This window comes from Lepeophtheirus salmonis, chromosome 5 (assembly GCF_016086655.4).
Source record: "Lepeophtheirus salmonis chromosome 5, UVic_Lsal_1.4, whole genome shotgun sequence".
Classification (NCBI taxonomy): Eukaryota; Metazoa; Arthropoda; class Copepoda; order Siphonostomatoida; family Caligidae; genus Lepeophtheirus; species Lepeophtheirus salmonis.
Window position 1 is genome coordinate 57934527 of NC_052135.2, and position 20729 is coordinate 57955255.

Below are 20729 nucleotides of genomic sequence, written 5' to 3' on the forward strand. Positions count from 1 at the left end.
AGCCTGTGATATTTTATTAATATTTCTACATTGTCGTTTTTCAGGTTGAAAATGACTTTTTTTTCATTCAAACATACTTACAAATAAACATTGCTTTATTAACATAGAAATTTGAAAGGTATTCGACAGCAAGGAACATTATATATTTTATAGTGATCAGCTGATATTAAAGTTGCCAAGGTTTTTCTTTTTGATTTAAACTCACGACGATTTATACTCAATGCTATCACAATACCAATATTTTAGTATAGGTTCCAGTACCAAAATTAGTATCGGTATTTACGTGCACATCCCACTAAAAATTCAAAACAAAAATGTCATTAAGGATAACTGACTTCCACTCAGAGAGGATTTCACATGACTTTTGTTTAGAGTGGAGGCTAGCTGAGAAGTTTGATGTCTTTTTGGCATAAAATAAAATTTTATTTCTTCCTGTTCTATCGACAACAACTTGAGGGCTACGTCATCAGCTACCCATTTTTTAATTACGTACGTAGTGAAGTTGCTACTATTGGTTCGAATATCAATATGGTATAGTACCGTATCAAATGTGATAGCGCCCGGTACAACTATACTACAGGAATATTGAACTACAATACTACAACCCTACATAGTGGGAATTGTCCAAAGGGATCCTTTTGGTGTTAACTATCTGGAAAATTATTATATTATATTATTTTTTCACGGGAAATATCAATACATTAAAAATGAATAATTTAAAAACTGGAATTTAATTAACGATTCTTAAAATAAAAATATTTAATTTAGTAGTGCAAAGGAATTCGATATTTCTGAAATATTTGGAGAAAAAAAAAGTAGAATTAGAAGAATTAAAACCAAATTGAAGTCCATTCCATCCCACATCTTTGAAATCAAAAAGAGCTTCTTCAGAAGGTTGGTATATTTTTCTCGAGAATGATAATTCCTTTTCATGGATAAAAGTGTTGACTTCTTAATGTTTTTAAAGGCCTACTTTAAGTCTAAATGGGAAGTAATATACCAAATGTTATATTTATATTATTTTTGTAATACTACGTAGCAAAGTTATGTTAATTTTTTTTTTTTTTTAAATTGATTTTGATTCATAATTATATAATATATTTATATTTTGTATAAAAATGAACACCTATTACTTATAATTTAAGTATAATGCTATCAGCATCGTGGCTTATTAAATTTATTTATATAAAGACAAACTTTTGTTATGACAATGATAATATTTTTCCTGGGATTCTCTCGTGATACCGAAATAACACTTTAAAAACAGTCTAAGATGACAATCCCTAATACATAGATACAATATGTCTTAGCTGATCCTTCCTTTGTAACATGAGTCGTCTAAAAGGAATTTGTAAATGATGAAAGGAAGATTTAAAGTCTACTGTCATGCTCAGACATTCATAGGTATATTAATTTTTCTTCATTGTGTAATGATTATCTATTTTTATTGATGAATCAGTTATTTAAAAGAGGTTTTACCCAATACTCAATTACATGTTGCAGGTACATTGTGTCAATACCCCCATCTACCTCCCACACCTCTATTTATAGATATAATGTGTGATGCATAAGGAATTTTTTTGTAACGTATTAGGATTTAGTTTAATCAATTTATCTACTAAACTTCTTCTATTTTCGTCTTATAACCCGCAAATAATTGGATTTTTCTTAGTTATAGAAAATTATCCTTAAAATATTAATGGTTTTTTCTCAAATTGACATCGATATAGAACGTTTTTGAAGGAGGTTTTGGTCTGAGAATCTTAGAACTTGAATGAGACAATTATGAGTTTTAATGGATCGAACTCATTCGGTTTTTCAAAGAAGTTCGGGCTAGACCTGTTTGAAAGAAAAATTATGTCTGGATTGTTCTCGTTTAAAATTCGATCTATGACAATTTTATATGTAGATGATTTGTTGATACGTCAATTGTGGTTCAATTTTTTGAGGATCGACAACATAACGTCGTATGAAGTCAAATGTGTTAAATAAATCCTATTTGTACAACTTATAAATCAGAGTGAATGGGATAAAATGAGTCCATAGATTAGGACCGATAAACATCGGTCTATACATTGAGACGAAAAAAATCAGTCCACTATTTGAAAACGCTTAAATGGTGGTCTATAGTCTGAGATGACAGTCCTAATCGTAATAGAAAAAATCGCTTAAGACCAAACTGAAAAAAAATTGGTCTTGGGTATTGTTCATCGTTCTAGTGTTAAAAGACCTAATTAGTTTGGTCCAACAAAAATTATAACCAGGGAATTTTCTACTTGGCTCGTATTTTTGGAAATTTGTAATCTGAAGGATGAATTTGCTTTTATTACGCAGCTTCCATTATTATTTCATTCCTGAGAAGTAAACATCATTTCCTAAATAGATTCAATTATATTCAAAAACTGATTGAACAATCCTTTGTGCTCATAAAATACAGAGTGTACCCCAGAAGATTTGTTGCAGAGTTATAATTGTAAGTCCTTTTTGGACTTAGAGTAGGATTGTGTACGTAAACCAATAAATGTGTGTTATTTATAAGTCCTGTAAAGTAGTTTTGAACAATTAATGTAAAAGTGAATTAAGGAAATTTAGAATGAGGAAGTTTGAATCATCTCATTTTCAATTCACTAATAATAACGAATTAACTAACTAAAAGAGAAAAACCAATATTTAAATTATATTTCTTCAGTAAATAACATCCACACAACCTATGTGAAATTGGATTCTGATAAATTGAATGGAGGAAGGAATTTTCATGCTAGTAAAAATAAAAAAATGTTTATTTAGGAACTAAATCAAGTACTTACATATTATTTGTTAATGTTTAGTTTTGTTGTAATCAGTCTTCTTTTTTGATTATATTGTTGTTGCTTCTACATTATGTAGATATTCAAGGACTCACTCCGTCTGCATTTTTTCCCATTCATATTTCCTTCTTATAAATCAATATAGGTATTGTATACGTAGATACTTTAATATAAAGGCCTTTCAGTGCCTTAAAAGTATGAAAACATGGAATAATGTTATTTGTAGAGTTTATCTCTCCAGATTTTTTGGGATTTTACAAATACGGGAAATTCCAGGGGAAAACCCTCATTTATTAGGAATCCACCCTTAAAACACACACATTATTTATATGTCAGGTAAATGATTTTGTAAATTGTTCATTATCTTTAATTATTTTCTTTCTTCTTAGAATATAAAAACTACTCAATTTTCACAATATTTATTATTCACTAGTGGGATCCAGTTATTTCTCGAGATTTTGCACAAATTAACTTTCAGTTATACTTTTTTGCATCTCAAAATTTTTGATCCTCCTAGTATAATACTAAATAAATAGATAAATGATTAAAGTTGTTGCGACAAATTCCTTGTAAAGGTGTAAATATAATTATACCTTTATTATTCATAGATTGTTTGTTTTTTTATTTTTGTTGTTTGATTGATGATGATGTCAAATTATATAGTGTGTACTTATGGTTCCATGCTATAAAATAAATAAATATTAATTTATTAAGATGTGTTTATATCTTATATGTTTCATTTAAATGAATGATGGAGGATGTGAACTTGTATTTGATTACTATAACTACATAGTGTTGTCACGATATCAATATTAATAAAAGTAATTGGATACTTTTTTTGGATAAAAATATATAATACAAATGTTGTAAAGGATAATTTTCACGTGTAGTTAGAGGCATTTTTTCAAGGATTTTAGTTTGCAATTTTAGAAGGGGATTAGGTCAGAAGTTTAATAACGTTATAGGTAAAAGACCATTTTCATTCATGGCTTGTTTTATAAAGAATATTTTTTATATAGCTCAGAAATTTGGGTGGACCATTTTTTTATAACGTAAAGGGAGGTCAAGTACCTGATCCAATATCAATTTATTATAGTACCGTCCTAAATATATCAGAGCCCAAGTACATCTTCTGGTGTCGACCCTTATTTATTTGGTCTAGTGCAGTCTTAGTACTGGTTCTATTGGTCCTGTGGACAGTCAGTACTTGGGACCAATCCTTAACTGTTGGTCATTGGAATTTTTCATAAAAATATTAATGATTTATTAACCTGAATAAGATATATGAGATATATAATATATTAAGAACATAAGAACGCATATCTTGCAAATATTTCATTTTTTATTATAATGCAATATAAAACGAACTTATTATATTTTTATATAGTTATATAATTTATTTTAAGGTATAAATAACCTTAATGTTGTCACAAGGGATCGATTTTACCTTCTTGAAGGACCGAAAAGTGGGACTGAACTTGACGATACGATATTTGTATACGTATATTGTTCATATATTTTGCATCCGATTAAGGGTTGTTCTTAAGGCAGAACGTAAAGTTTTGGAACTGATATATCTCCATCATTCACTGAACCAAATATTAGGTCTGTTTTAAATATTGAAGTATATCCAATATTCATTCAAGGTTTCTCTTAAAAACCATGTTGAAAAATATACCATTTTTTTGTGACCCCAAGATTTCCATCTTTTGAGAAATAGTTTTGCACTTTCGTTTTGTTTTAAAATATATATGTTATATTATTATGTTTCAAAAAGGAAATTATATTTGAAAAAATAGTTCCCTTCAAAAACCTTTTGTTTTGTTACTTTGTTCATCCCTGAACATGCTATGTAGCTCAAATTCGTTGGAAAAGTTATTATTATGGATGATCCAACTCCAGGATTTTTTTGTTTTATAGGGTAAAATGACCTGGTCATTATCTACCATATTACTTACATATCTTATCTCTTAATGGTCAACTTTCAAAAATAGATTACGCAAGTCGACAAAAAAAAATTGTGTTCCATATCTAAATATAATTATTATACATAGGTTCTATGCAATAAAATAATATTTATTTATTAAAATGTGTAATTAAAAAAAACCCTTTCATTTTTGTTTTGTTCAAATTACTGATAAGGGGGGGCAAATATATGTTTTGTAGCCTTAGCCTAGCTCAGGTTTAAGTAAAGTACGGTTTTACATTCCCATACCTTTTCAATAGAATCTAAGGGAACAAAGTGTTAGGGGGCTCTTTTCTAATAAAAAGTTATTAAGGTTATGGTTGTACTTCTTGATCGCTGAAAATTTCCCTGTCGCACTCTGTATACCTCCCTAACCACTCTTCAGCGTTACTCTATGCCATTCATGAGCACTACTTTGACTTTTTCTCTGAAAGAATAAAAAAATAACTCCTGTAGAAAATAAAAATCAGTCTTCAGCTTGGCAACAACAACAACAAATTCTTGCACCCTAGAGAATGCTTAAGATTAACAATCCTAATTATTAGATATGGAACGTAAAAGATGTTTTTTGAAAAAGTAAATCTTTGTTGACTTGTGTCATCGTCTTTACATATTTGTATGTGGAAATGAAAATTCCCCATTTTCTTCTTTCATTCTTGTATTTGTTTGGTGCATAATTAGCTGCTCAAAAAACTCCAAAGTGGGTCAGTGAGAAAAGAGAAATAAAAGCTAACTTTTCCTCTCAAAGGAAGGCAACCATTGACTCATAGATTTTGAACTTTTATTCTTTTACTTTTGGCAGTCATTGTATATTTTTTGTTCAATTTTGCTCTTTTTCTTCTTTTTGTAAAAACCAAATGGTGAAACAAAAAAAATTATACGTTGGCATTATCGGTCATGCTTAATTGAGCCATCCTACAAAGTCATTATTGATACGGCTAATAAATCTTCATAAAGAATCATTGTAAAGGGATGTTATTACTAGTTGGTTTTTTTTATGAAAGATCTGATAGTTCATTTTACCTGAGTACAGTGAAGGAATCAGGTCAAAAAGGGAGTTTTGTTCATTACATGTGTTTTCGTTTTAAAATAATATATATATTATCTATTCGTTTGAATGAGATTCCTTTCTTATTTTTTCGAATGAAGTAATTAGAAAAACACTTTGGTATATAGACCTTAACTAGGTATTAGAATGATCAGTATATCGATAGTCGTTTAGTATTGACACATTTAAAAAGACATGATATTTAATGAGTATAAAGCATTTTCATGAAACGTCAGAGTTGCTGATGTTGGCCATATTGGGTGACTAAAAAATTCAATTTTATATGTCCAATAGGATTAAAGAAAATTTTAAACAGTTGTCCTATGCTTGGATATCAAAATTGGGACTGACAAAGAAAAAAGACTGAAAAAAATAATGAGTGGTCTATTAAAATCTGAACACTTAGAATTCTAATCTTCGAAAAGATATAATTTATTAATTAAAAATTAAATTTAATAAAAAACAAAACAAATATCATAAATAGCTGTGTATCTGAGCTCTCATAATCATTAATGTATCTGCTTTTAGTGGCAGTTATGGCTTCCAGGTGGCGGAAAGCCTGATACCCGCTGTGGATCTAATAAATTTTACATTTTGACTACCTGAAAGGGGAAAACACGTCGTAAGCTATCAAGAAAATGTACGATGTATAGGGGGCTGATACTCTTTCGATTCGATTCGACATCAGTGTTTTGAGCAATTTGGTTCTGGTGTAGTGGAGGTGAATGATTCCCCACGCACGGCAGGTTTGCTCTCAAAAATGTCAACAAAATCAAGGAAAATATCGATATAGAACGTGATATTAGCAGTTGTAACAGCGCCTTGGAGCTCAGCATCGATCATAAAACCCTTTAGAACCATTTACAGAAACTCGAATAGAAGAGGAGTCGTGCTTCATCAAGACAACACAAGGCTGCACACATCTTAGATGATGGGGCAGAAGCTCGTAGAGCTGGGATAGGAAATTCCTAGATATCCCCCCTACAGTCTGGACCTGGCACCAAGTGACTACCACCTGTTCCTGCCTATGGCCAACGCACTTGGGGATATAAATTTGGCCTCTATAAAGAAAATTGTTTGTCCGTTGTTTGTTTTTTTGCCATTAGGGACAAAAGCTTATAAAAAGGGCCTTATGATGTTGGATTCTTTTTGCCAACAATTTATAAAGCAGAATGGGGCACGTTTGGCTCAAATCAGATGATTTTAACACTTCTTATAAAGCGAAAAATACGAAATTACTTCCCCCCACCCCCAACCTAAAACATTAGTTACTAGTTCCAATTGTCAGTCACTTTCATAGGAGATAATTCGTAGCAAAGTAATAGTTATGGAAATAGCTATTTATTTTTTTTCAATTTAAAAAAAAATAACGGACACAATACTATTTCTACATTCTTATGTACATAGTGTAGATAACATATTTATTATTACAATGGAAATAATAAGATAACTACCTCAAATTATCCTACTTTTCCTCTCTCTAATCGATCAATCAATATACACAATCTGGCCATTTCATAAGTGTTCTCAATTCAAACATCACCAGGGGCGTTTGCAGAAGTATATACATGTGTTAATTTTTTTTTTGGGTTGGAAAATTTTTTTTTTTGAAAAAAAATTCAAAAATCCATTGCCATTGTCTCAAAATTTTATGTATTAAATTTTTGAACAAAAAAATTCAAAAATCCACAGCTATTTAGAAAAAATTTGAAAAAAATTCACAGACAATTAAATTTTTCGGAAAAATGTATTACTTTTTTTTAATTTTTAGGTATGAATATCTTGCCCACCCCCTGCAGATGCACTGTTTTTCTTTGGCATCAAATAGTATTCATGTGTTAAGTCTTTTTCATTATTTCCAAAGCCATTTGATGATGAAGTACAAATATCAATTATGTGTTCCCTTCAATTATGATGTAATTTGTGGCGTTAGTGAAAACGCTTTATTAGGACTGATATGTATTGCATCATTAAAATATATGATGCCACCCTTCAAAGTTTTAAAAAACTCAATAAATATCTGAGGTAACTAAAAAATAGAAATTTTCTTTTACTAAAAGAAAAAAAATTAAACTAAACTCAAAATCAAAAATCATGCATAAAACCTATTAGAGTATACTACTTGGTAGTGTTGTGTCGGTCCTTATTTATTCGGTCCAGTCTTAGAACCGTCGTATTGGTCTTTGGGAACGGTCTTTAAGACTGTCAGAAATAATTTAACAAAGAAGAAATAATGTTTGTTTGACGTCATCAATGACCGAACTTTATAAGTTTTAGGACTAATATCCAGGACAGAACTGGGCCGGACCGAGACTAAACTGGGAGGGACTGCGGTCTTAAGTCCTTAATAAACACGGATACAACACTACCATTAGGTATTAAAACTTTTTACTTTAACATATTATATTATGTATTTATAACATATCTATTTCTAAAACGTACTTATGGTAATCACTTGGCTTGATCCACAAATCATGATCCATGTTCATGCATTATCTAGAAAACATTGCTCTATTTTCCTTATACATGTACACTTGACTATGTACGTACATCATATATTTGCTCAATTCTTAGCCACCCTGCTGTGAGACTACTTGAAGATCCGACATGAAATCCTGACTATATATTTACGTACCTATTCATACACTGTGTATAAATAAAATATAATAGCCGAGAGTACCCGGCATTGGTCAGAGTCATTAAGTGTTGATGAACTTTGCTTTATATAATATAGATCAATAATATATAAGAAAGATATAATATAATAGGATTGTAAATCCTAAGCATTTTTTATGGAAGCTCTTTTTTTTTTTTTTGTAACATAGATAGAGCATCTATTGGATTTCAATAGTGCCTGTGCTCATGAATGATGAAGAGTAACACAGATGATTTCTTGCCGAGTTTTAAGTGTAATTGCTTGTTGGATATGGAGTAGAATTGAGGATTGCCATCAGAGTAATTACAGCCTATGTTCTTACTAAATATGGAGTGGGATTTGTATTTATATCCTTTATATCACAGCTGCTAGCAGCTAATTTAATAAAACATAATGACAGCTAAGCTGATCTTCTGCTCAATTTTTTTTTTTCTTTTTTTTTCAAACATTCTTTATTTTAACTAGATAAAGTAACTCAATTTAAATATAAACATATGAATACCTATCTTAAAGGAAAATTAATTATATAAGCTATTTTAAAATAATTAACATAACTTACACTTAGTCAAAAAAAAACTAGAAGCTATCCGTTTTATAAAGCATACAAATATTTACTCTTAAGGGATTTACGGGATTTACTTCTACCTTCCAAAATACCTATGAATATTAATATCCACAGATACCATTCTTAGTCCCTATGAAAGACTTATCATGATGTCATTTTTAATCCATAAACACCATAGGACCGAATCACCTGTAAATCATATCCGTTTCATATCCATCACAAGATATCTTTATTGCCGACTACCTAGATCTCCTAGTACAGCGTTATGAAAAAACTACTTACTAGTTTAAAAACATAAACCGTATGACGTCACTAAATATTCCTCTTCTAAATGGGTATGAAATGTCAGGGGATAAATTTACTGAGATTGAAATGACTAGGAATGAAAAGACAGGGAATGAATTTACCATCTGATACATCTTATTTGATTTCATAAACAAACAACATTTTAAGAAAAAATCAAGGACGGATAGTTTTAAGGACGATCCTAATTCTATATGCTCTGTTCCCTTAATTATGATACAAAAATTACGTTTAATATAACCATAACCTATAGCCCTACTTATAACTACGTATTTAATAGAAGTCGACTTGAACTTTTTGTATGGACATTGGTCATCCAAAAGGGCTGTGTCTACTGATTTTTCATAGCACTGACTAAAATACTATTTGAATAATTGATTTTTTTAAAGTGTTAACAGTTGAAAAATTACTTTTCAAAAAGCAACATATATTTATATCTTAAGTACATTAGCGTTTTGACATTTAAACAACTTAGAAAGAGTTGGACTGTGTTAATGCAAAATATGACAGGTTTATATCAAGTTAAATATCATGTATATAACCATAAAACCATTAAAGACAACCGGATGAAGATTTATGTATATCTATGCATATTTCTTCTTCACTAACAATATGAATAAAGGCAAATTAATATATATATAAAATGTACCATGATGGCTTTGTCTCCAGTTATCAAAACATTTTCCTTGTTGATTCTTACGTCATCTTTTAAATTCATCAATACAACCACCGTGAAAACACAATCCCCAATTTAATAACTATTACAGTGCATTGATATGGATAATCCTATCCATATGTGTATCTATAACGTAAATCCATATAAACCAGTGGTCCTCACATCTTTTACAATGCAAACGAGACTTCTACTCGACTTTAACATGAGTCCAAATTTTGACAACTTGAGCCAACAAATGATATCACAATCAAAGATTCGAGACATTACTTGAACTCGATAGCTAAGACTCCTACTTTACTCGACGTGGACAAGCTTTTTATACTTAATTTAAAAAATCTGTAACATAATGGAACCTAATGATATAATAACTATGAACTTGAAATGAGCTCCAAAAGAATGCTTACCTTGTATTTGACGTTTCTCCACGTACCAATAGAGAGAACTAACATCCTTAAGTTTGAAATCCACCGATCTAAATGAAAATCCAAACTAATGTTTGGATTTTGGTCTGAGAATCCTTGAACAGTATGAGACCGTTATGTTTTTTAGTTGAACAAACTAATTCGGTGCTGAAGAAAATTATGTTTGGATCGGTCTTACAAAAAATCGATCTAGACTGATTCACAAAGATAATTGTAGATGACGTTGAGTGTATTTCAAAATTGTGTGCATAGTTCTACATTGACGTCATTGGAAGTTAAATGTGTTGCATAAATCTTTATTGTCCAAGTCATAAATCAGGATCGGTGAGAAAATCTGTCCATAGATTGAAGCAAAAAAAAATCGGATCACAATTTGAAAACGATTAAAATACGGTCTACAGTCGTTCCAAGACTCTTTTGAGTTATTTTGAACAGTTTTCTACCCTTTTGGTCCCCTACAACCTCTATGCCAACACCCTGAACTACATCTTTTAGATGCATGTTGAGGAGAAGGCCTATCCAAACACCGAAGCTCTCAAATCCACTCTCATCCAGTACTGGGACACCATGACAGAGGACTACATTCGCGGCGCATGGCCAAGCCTTCTGCTGCCGCCTGGACCCCATCATTGCCGCTAAAGACGGCTACAGTAATGATTAAGAGAGCTCAGATACACAGCTATTTATAGTATTAATTTTGTTGCAATTCTATTATTAAATAATAAATTATATATTGTTGAAGTTCAAGATTCAAAGTGTTCAGATTTTAATGGACTACTCGGTAGTATTCCTTTGATTTCCTTGAGCACAATTGCATTTTTTGAACTTAGTATTCCTAATGTCATTTACGCATATTTGAATATAAGGAGATAACAGAAATTTGATCCCATGGCCATATTTAAAAAATATATGTTATTTATAAGTATATTGTCAGGAGAATGATTTTTTTTTTTTTTGCCCGAAACTCCTTTATATCAACATCATCATACCTCAAATAAAATTTTAATTTATTGTATTGATTGCTAAAATATTGCATCATTCTATAACAAATACATAAAGAGGATTGACGTCTCTTATGTACTCGTATGTTGTAAAATCTATGTTTTGTTCAGTAAAAATCTTTACCCTCTTTATTGTATGGATAAACCATTTACATTACATAACTAAAGCCTGCGTAAGTAGTAATTATTGACTACAAAATCATTTCACTGATAAATTCAATAACAATAAATATGTTTTGTTTTTTTGGCGAAGTTCCTTTGCGGTTTTATAATCGTAGCTAGGGACCGTATAATAGATGAAAAACTTACTTAGTCATGAATCAAATGGTGATAAAAATCATATGTGAATAAAAGGGTATTAGTGTTGCCACGATACCAACATTTTCGTACCGGTACCGAAATTGGAATCCATACTTTTCGTTACGTTTTTTTTTTTTTTTTTTGGTGAGAAGTGTTCTGTCATGGTCAATATTTTTTAAATATATTATGAGACTGCATATGCCGGTTTCAGAATGGATATAGACTTAATAAATATGAAAATTGTGCTCTTTTGCTACGACATTTTGAACAAGAGTTTTCATTTTTCAAAGCAGGTATCATTATTATTCTACTTTCGAAGAGATATCATAAATATTAAGTGATATCTAGTACTTGGAAGATGAAGAGTAACACTGAGGATTTGTTGCGGAGTAATAAGTATAAATCCCTGTTGGACTCAGAGTAGGATTGATGATCGACATTGTTGTAATTCCTGTTCATGTAATTGCTAGATAGGGAGTGGGATTTTTTTTCCTTCATCGCATATCTACTTGCCATGACAACTAAGCTGCTGTAATTCAAATCATTCTGTTAGGGGTTAGGGTGACCACGTTAATTTTCGACTGCCTGTGTTTATACTATTTGAATCTATGGTCATGACTAGGTCAAATTTTACCTTACATTTCTTAGGAAATACGCATTTTTGAATAACCATTTTTTTTTTACATTTGCATTCTAAATTTGTCACTTCAGCTAAGGGCTTTTCCATCAAATTTTACTACCAAATAATATTAAATTTTTAACTAATCTGTCATTTTTAAGACTGAGAAACAACCGCCATTCCATGTTGACGCCCCTCGTTGTAATAACAATTTAGTGTAGACCCGTATTAAATGCGCCAGTACTCCGGCATCACTATATGTAGACCGGTATACCGAACAACAATAGAGTGTAAACAATACTAAAAAAGTAATAAAAAGTACATTTTTTGTTGATTTTTTTAGTATTGCATACACTAACACTATATGCATTCATACATATATTGAAATCAGGGTGCAGTAATTACATAAGATATATTAATATCACCATGTGAGTTAGAAGCATAAACAAATAGGGTTTCATTTGCATACAACGGAGTATTTGGTTCTAAAAGGTTCAATAAGAAATTAATCGAGGTTAAGTGTTGAAATTAAAAAAATAATAATGTCTATGTCCTTGCTTGATACTGAGAAGGACTTGTGTTTAGTTCTGTTATCTCAGAGCTTCTATCAGCTGATTTAATAACACGTCATGACAGCTCTCCTCTCAAATATTTTTCAAATCGTCAGGATTACTATGGTTATTTTCAGGTTTCTTTTTTATACTCGAATGCTTCGAGTTTTGATTATTATTCAAGTTCAAGTAAAGCCAAATTTTCAATTAAAAAACTTGGGGATAAGTTCCAGTAGTTTTCAGAAAGTTATCACCTTAAGGAAAGTCATGTTCTTTTTTAGAGTTTGGGTAATACACGAATACAATACTTGTTCATAACAATGATATGTGTCTAATAATTACTTTTATGTTAGTAGAGTAATGATACATAGATTTTTTGTGTATTGAATATGGCACGTATGTATTTATACATGAGGAGTGGTTTAATTACTCTTAATTTCCTATAAGATCATAGAGCAAAGTAAAAAAATTGTATATATGTAAGCCTTTGCATGCATGTACAATATGTGTAGACTATATACTGTACACGCCTCTTTTGTCAACCATAACTCATTGCCCTATTTAGATAGATATAAAGTTAAGTTATTCTTTCCCATTCAATAGTAATTAAGAAAAATTCCTTGTTCTTAAATAATTAGTTTTGTCGATTTTTAAAAGATTCTCTAAAAAAAATTGTTTGCATCCTTTTAAAAAAAATTGATAACTTACCGTAATAAACAGAGCTAATTGAGCTTAATGAAGGACATGAGTTCCTCTGATAATAGTGTGAATTTTTTACTATGATTATTTGTCAATATTACTGTTTAATTAAAAATCTAAAGATAGATAAGACGGTAATGCGCACTGTGAGTAAAAAAATTAGTGAAAATATCACTCACCCATATTCCGTTTAAAATCAAACAAACTCATTTAAGAACTTATTTGAAACTTATGATAAAAAAGTTATAAAAATGATTTACTCATATTTATTTCTGGTTGGAAGATAATGAAAAAGAAGCCAACATTTTCGAGAACAACGTCAATTTTTAAATCTTTAAGGGCGTTGAGCGAACACTAGAAGTATTGTAAAATGTTTCAAAAAATTTCAGTCCTCATTTTTTACTCAAATATATATTTTAAGCTTATGATAGCTGAACATTCCTAAAAAAAAAAAACTTGAAATGACCTGTTTATACTTTGTAAGGTTATTCATTTTCTGTTAAGCTTTTGGTGAGTGAGATCCCTGGAACAATTTTTTTAAGTTAAGGGATACTGTTAGTAAATAATAGGTACTGTGATTTTTTTTTCTTTTTATACTTTAACAAGAATAATAAATTTTAAAATGGTCTTACCCAAATATTATCAATTCTCATTTTCTTCTATTAATATTATTACTGAGTGTGCGGCAGTTGGTTTTTAAAATCCCAATACCATATTGAATGCAACATCAAAGTGCTGGTTCAAACAATTCCGTTTTGGAAATTTGGGGGTCAAAAATCCCAATAAAATAATGAAAATCGTTAAGTTGTACCAGCATGTGAGCACCTATTAAATTCCCCAGGAAACCCATTTGGAACCATCTAAATCGAATAATTCTAACTATGTTAATTTTATTTTCAGAAAAAAAAAAGCGAACAAAGACTCAAAACTTTTGACTTCACCTATTATTATTATATTTAAAAGAGAACAGTTCCACAAGAAATGGTCAGTAGCTTCCATTATACAGCAATAAGAGCATTCTCCACGTTTGTCTTTATACAATTTTCTTCAAAAATCCCTGATAATTTACGATAAGCAAACCATATTTTCTGCTAAAGTTAGAAGTTTACTATTGAAAGCTCCGATAACGTGGACCTACACTTGATCAAACAACACAACACTCTAGACTTGACTTTATCTAGAATGTCATTTTTTTATTATTAGAGATAAGGGACCCTCTAAAGTATCTTTTATTTTTCAAAGAACTTGATAAAAATATTCAGGACTTGTGAGCTAAGACTTGGACTTGCAATTTATTAACTTTTTCCAACCTCTGGTATTCACCCCAAAATTGACTTTGCGTCTGTATTTAATGAAATAGTTACTAATCGAAAAATTATATAAATAGATGTAAATACCACCATATGTGTATGATATTAAGCTACGTCCCAATAAAAAAAAGGTATGTAGTAGGGGCTTGGTTTGTTTTTGCAAAATATACAGCGGCAATTTATTGTTTTGTTATTACATATTGTTTTAGTGACGTAGAAATCCTCTAGCCATAAATTATTATCAAACAACCCTCATTGATTTATTGTCCTCACATAGTTCTTTAATTGACATTGAAGTAGGTAAGACTCACTTTATACAAAAATTTCATATTTTAAATTACTCCAGAACGAGAAGAATAAATGTAATATTACCTTTTCAAATGGAATTCCTATATGAATTTAGTATTATAAAGAAGAAAAGCATAGATGAGATCAGAAGGTGTGTTTAAACTAATTTGACGTTACCTGACGAACAGGGTATGTTTAATTGATGACGTCATATTTATTTGCATAATTTTTACCCATTTTAATTTGAGAACCTATATGTACATACTACAGCAAAATATACATTATAGGTAGCTCGAACGGTCTGAGCTTCATAGTAGTATATTTTTTCAATGCATAGCCTTCTTAGTAATAGAATTCACCATTTTTGTAGTTGCCAAAAGAATAAGATGTTATTGGTGACCGTCTTGAATACTTTGTTTCTTTTTTATGTAAAGATTTCGAGATACCATTATTGTAACGACGTGAGAGATAGTATGGATACAACTAGTACAGTGACGTCATACTAATATTTAATTATGTAATGCTACAATTGAAATAATACTAAAACCAATAGAGCGTTTTTACAGACGTCAGAGATTGCATATTGGAGACATTTAATTGATATTTGAATAAAATCCAATCTAAATCCCTGTAATAAGACTCGATTCCAGATGTATTAAAGCTACCAAAAAAGTAGGTTAATCCAATAAAATAAGTAATAACATATTTAGGCTCTCAAATATAATGAAATGATGGAGGTTTTTGACTGATGTTAAAAATTGGAGTCCTTGGGTTTTCCGTTTCTTTTATGACATCCAAATACATGCAGTTATTCACCATTTTCCCTATTAAATAATAAATCAAGTTTTTTATTCGAATGAAGTTTGTTTTTTTATGCCTTCTCCATGACGCCGACATCTAGAAAGATGACGTCACGTAAAAACGCTCTGAAGCAAAAATACATTCTTTGATTTGTTTCTAACAATAACATAAATATAAGGATGACTCACCGTAATATTTTATATTTTGTAATTTTATATATATATATATAAGTTCATTAAATGTCTAGTTTTACGAAGAACAAAAAGTTGAAGATCTATTTAAAGTAAAAATAACGAAAAACTGAAATTTCAATAAACAGGGATTAAAATTTATTATATATTATACTCCTTAATATAAGCTTTAAAATAATTGGTCAAAGAACATATTAAATAGAATAATCCCATTAGTATTTTTTTAAACAAACTTTTAGATTACTAAAGTTAACTTCAGATCTCTCCGATAAAAGAATAAATACAATTAATTGTACCTTAAACCCATTAAAAATAAATAATAAATTCAAACTCTGATAACTACGTTGTTGGGCCTCCTGTAAAATTAGATTTATTGGAGATTCATTGTCATACAAGGACAGAATAGGTATTGTCACATAATACATAGTATATAAATATCGTGTAGTGAGAGCCAAATTATCGTAACTCAAATATTTATTTTACGGAATGAAGCTTCAAAGCTCCATATTTCATTATTAATAATTTTTCTTTCCAATTTTTAAAATAAAATATATCTAAGAAATTTATTTCAAATGTTTAATTTTTTCTGTTTTGAAGTATTAAAATTAAATATTAGACTTCTAAAAGAATATACAGGCAATAACACGCATATTTGTAATTTTTGAATTACGATAATTAGGTTATCAACCCTCGTATGTACCTATATAATTTATGGCTTACATATTACTTATTAATAATAATGTAAATTGTATGTATCGTATAGCTCGCCTTTTTTGGAATTGGTAATCCGAAGAATGAATTTTCTATTCATCATCTGTTGTCATTATTATTCAGCTCCTGAGTAGTGAACTTCCCTTCCAATTATATTCAAAACCTTATTGAACATTCGTGTGTGCTCATAAAAGACGTAGAGTAAACCTGAGGATATGTTGTGGAGTCTGGGTGGAATTGAGGAGTATTGTAGCTAATCTAATGAAAAGTCATGACTTTTAAGCTGTTCTCCTCTGATAGAATATTCAAATTGTCAGGGTTACCATATAGATTTTTCGTTTCTTTTTTTTAACATACCCAAAAATACACACGATTTTCATCATTCATAATTGTTTTCATGTACCCATGTTAAGTAGCTATAATTATTAATTAATTATCAAAGTAATTGTACAAAAGAGTACTTACCCTTATCAAATTAGTATGGATGGTTGATTCAAGTGTATAAAAATATGTATATAGGTATGTTAATACTCTGATAGATCCTCATTAGAACTAAGTTAATCATACAAAAAACAATTGAACACCTTTTGATATCTATACCCTCATTAATAACACCCTTTTAAATAGTTATTAATCGTTTTGTGGCATTTTTGAGGTAGTGGATCGTTGTTTTTGTATATATTATATCCTTTATGGATTTGATTTTTTGAATGCAAGGGCTTTGAATCCAAAGTCCATGAGCTTGTCAGTTATTGGAGGTAAATAAGGAAACCATAAAACACTCAAGTAACTGTGTATACACTCGAACGTATGTAGGGTAATATCCAAGAATGCTTGTGATAAATGTAATTGTGACATGGAAAGACATTTGATCTTCCTCGTGGTAGATACATTTTATGACTTTATGAAACGTTACGATTGAATTATGTACATAGGCACTAGTATTGTCATCACACGAGTGTTTAGTTTCGTACTAGTTCTCGTATCAATATTTCGGTACTTTTCGATACTAATTTTTTGACTGAAAATATTTAAAAAATGTAACGAAAGGCACATAACGTAAATTTACAGGTAGTTACACACTCTATGAAGTATTAAAAATGAAAAAAATGGTATGACAGTTGTAATTTTTTGGATTTTTTTACGCAGGGGCTTTTAAAAATTTTTAAATGAAGGCCTTTTCAAAAAATGTTTACTATACATTTAGCTATAAAAAGGGCTTTTTAAGAATAAATATTAATATTACATTCGAAAAAAAAACCAGTTATCAAAATGAATATCGACCAAGTCTAAGAAAAAGAAACCACAAAAGGCTAGTCCCTTTAAAAAAAGGACATTTTAATAAAAAAATTCGGTTTAAAAAGGCTTGGCTAAAATTAAAAGGTCCTTATGTCAGTTTTTTTATTTTTTCAAAGTTAACTACTATTAGAGCTTAAACAAATGAGGCGTTAGTCAGAAAGTTACAAGGGCGTATGCAGAATTTTTGATTGGGGTGGTGTCTAGGATGAGACATTTGGTGAATTATTTTATAAAGAATAATTTTTATTTATGCTTTTTTTTTTAAAGAACATTTTTTATATTTGTTTGTTGTGGAGAAGAGTCATAAATTTGAGAACTTACGTCGTGTGCGGGTATCCTTTTTATATGACTTAGTTGAGCTGCAAGTAAGGGCTCCAATATAAATTTGGTATAGTATTTTTTGAAATGCGTCAGTACTCCAGTACCACTAGAGACGGGTATACTGAACAAAACTAAAAGATACATAAGTTTATAGGGTAGAAACTTGATTTTATATGCAACATATTTCAGGTACATCAAAGATGAGATATCTTTATTTTTTATCAAATACATTATTATGTGTGTAGATTGTAGGGAGGCATAAAATGATAAACTTGATTCTTGGGTCTGGATGTGATGTGTTAATTAAATCATGTGTTTAAACTTAATTTCTTTCTATTATACACCAAACAAACCTATCAATAACCTAAAATAAACGTAGAACCTCTGTCCAAAGATGAGAGAAAAATTATTAGGTCAAAATGTAGAATAATAAAAATATAGAAATATTTATTACAATTTTTTATTATTAAATAGAAGAGAGAAAATACAAAGTAACTGTTGATTGATTTGCTACATCCGGGTCTTGTATGTACAATTATATTTATATAGTATATATTTTTTAAATTCAAAACTAACGTTATTTTAATCGTGTTTTTTTTTGTTTCTTTTTAGCTTGTAAATCATCATTTACATCGACGACACCATTCAGAATATTATGGAACTCATTTTAGTCATCCAGGCTCGCAATATGAGCATGATCCTTCAAAGAGCAATCCTCATCCTCATTACTCAGGGATTGGCAGCCACATACCCCCACACCTTCATCCCTCACCATCGACCCATGGTGGTCACTCATATTCTTCATCAGCGCATAAAACCCGTGTTCCCCACTATTTAGAAAACATCATTCAGAACAGCCATAACATTAACAAGCCCCAACATGACGCGAAGCTCATGAAAAAGCTCTCCAAATGTATTATCATTCCTGAAAATCCTGAGGATCCTGCAGCCTTTACAGTCACTCCGGGCTTCACCGGAACGCCAAAGCCTCCATGGTGCTCTTCAAAGCCTGTTCAAAAAATTGTGGGTACCTTCGTTATACTTATGAGTCTAGGGATCCTTGCAGCGGTTTTATACGTTAGTTGTAAGTACACACATATCCATACTTTTATTTATTTAAATATTATTAGACGTAGTAAAGTGACGAACCGAAGACCACTTGATGAGTATTTGTCCAAATATAGTTAACAGTACTAAAACTTTATTTGTCCGCTAGGGGCGTCATGTTGTCGTGTAACGTCAGTATTGTTGATGTCAGGCATTATGGGGTCTAAAAAAGCAAGTTTTATAACAAAAAAATAATTTTTTAAATTAATATTAATCTGTATTTTGATGTCAAAATGAGGCTAACAAATCAAAGGACTTTATCAAAAATGTATCCCTTTAATGCAAAGGTTCTCAAACTGTGCGCCCACAGCTTTTTTAGGTGCACTCCGTAGCATTCCTCAAATATATACATATTCTATATCTACATATAAGATATAAGTCCAATTTTTGATACACCACGCCAGGTAGTATCTGTAGCATTGTAAGTGAACTCAGAATACTTAAAGCTTGAGTACCATTGCTCTTATAGCTAGTTTTATTATATATCAGAGCCTAATAAGTATTAAAAGTATGTTATTTCATTATTGCAAACAATAAATTAACAATTAAATTAAAAAGAATAGGATATTCTTTCCTAATTAATTTACTTTTCTATTTTTTTAGCCATTTTTTATATTAATTGGATTATATTCTGTTATGCATTCAAAATTACTGTTTATTATTGATATCAAGTAGTATTCAATGCAGTTGAAAGTATTATTTTTATTTCTAAAGCCATTTGATGAAGTTTAATAAATATTTCTTGGAAATTAGTCCATATTTTGTAATAAAATATCTACTATGAGTCCTAAGATGACGTTTCCTTCACTTATGATATCAGTAAAAACCTTCTATACTTGAATGGAACATTTTCATTGAAATCATACATTCATCCTAATTGAAGGAGACACGCCATCTTAGAGGCTCCTGGTAATTGATGAACTACGATATTTGAATTAAATCATAGTACTGAAGTGTACTAAAATGACTAAATTTGTACAATTAATGTAATTTTTCGGTCGTTTAGAGACGAGAAAAGTAGGATAACATATCTTATTATTTCCATTGTAATAATCAATTTATATCAATAAGATGGAAATACGATTGTA

The 20729-nt window shown here is 30.1% G+C and overlaps 1 protein-coding gene across 1 annotated transcript in view; it reads left to right on the plus strand.

Annotated features, from left to right (window-relative positions):
* Positions 1-20729, plus strand: part of LOC121118142 (uncharacterized) — a 52389-nt gene that overhangs the window by 14974 nt on the left and 16686 nt on the right. The window contains exon 2 of the mRNA XM_040712686.2: positions 19147-19618. Coding sequence (XP_040568620.1) covers positions 19147-19618 — 472 coding nt within the window. The remainder of the gene's footprint in view (positions 1-19146; positions 19619-20729) is intronic.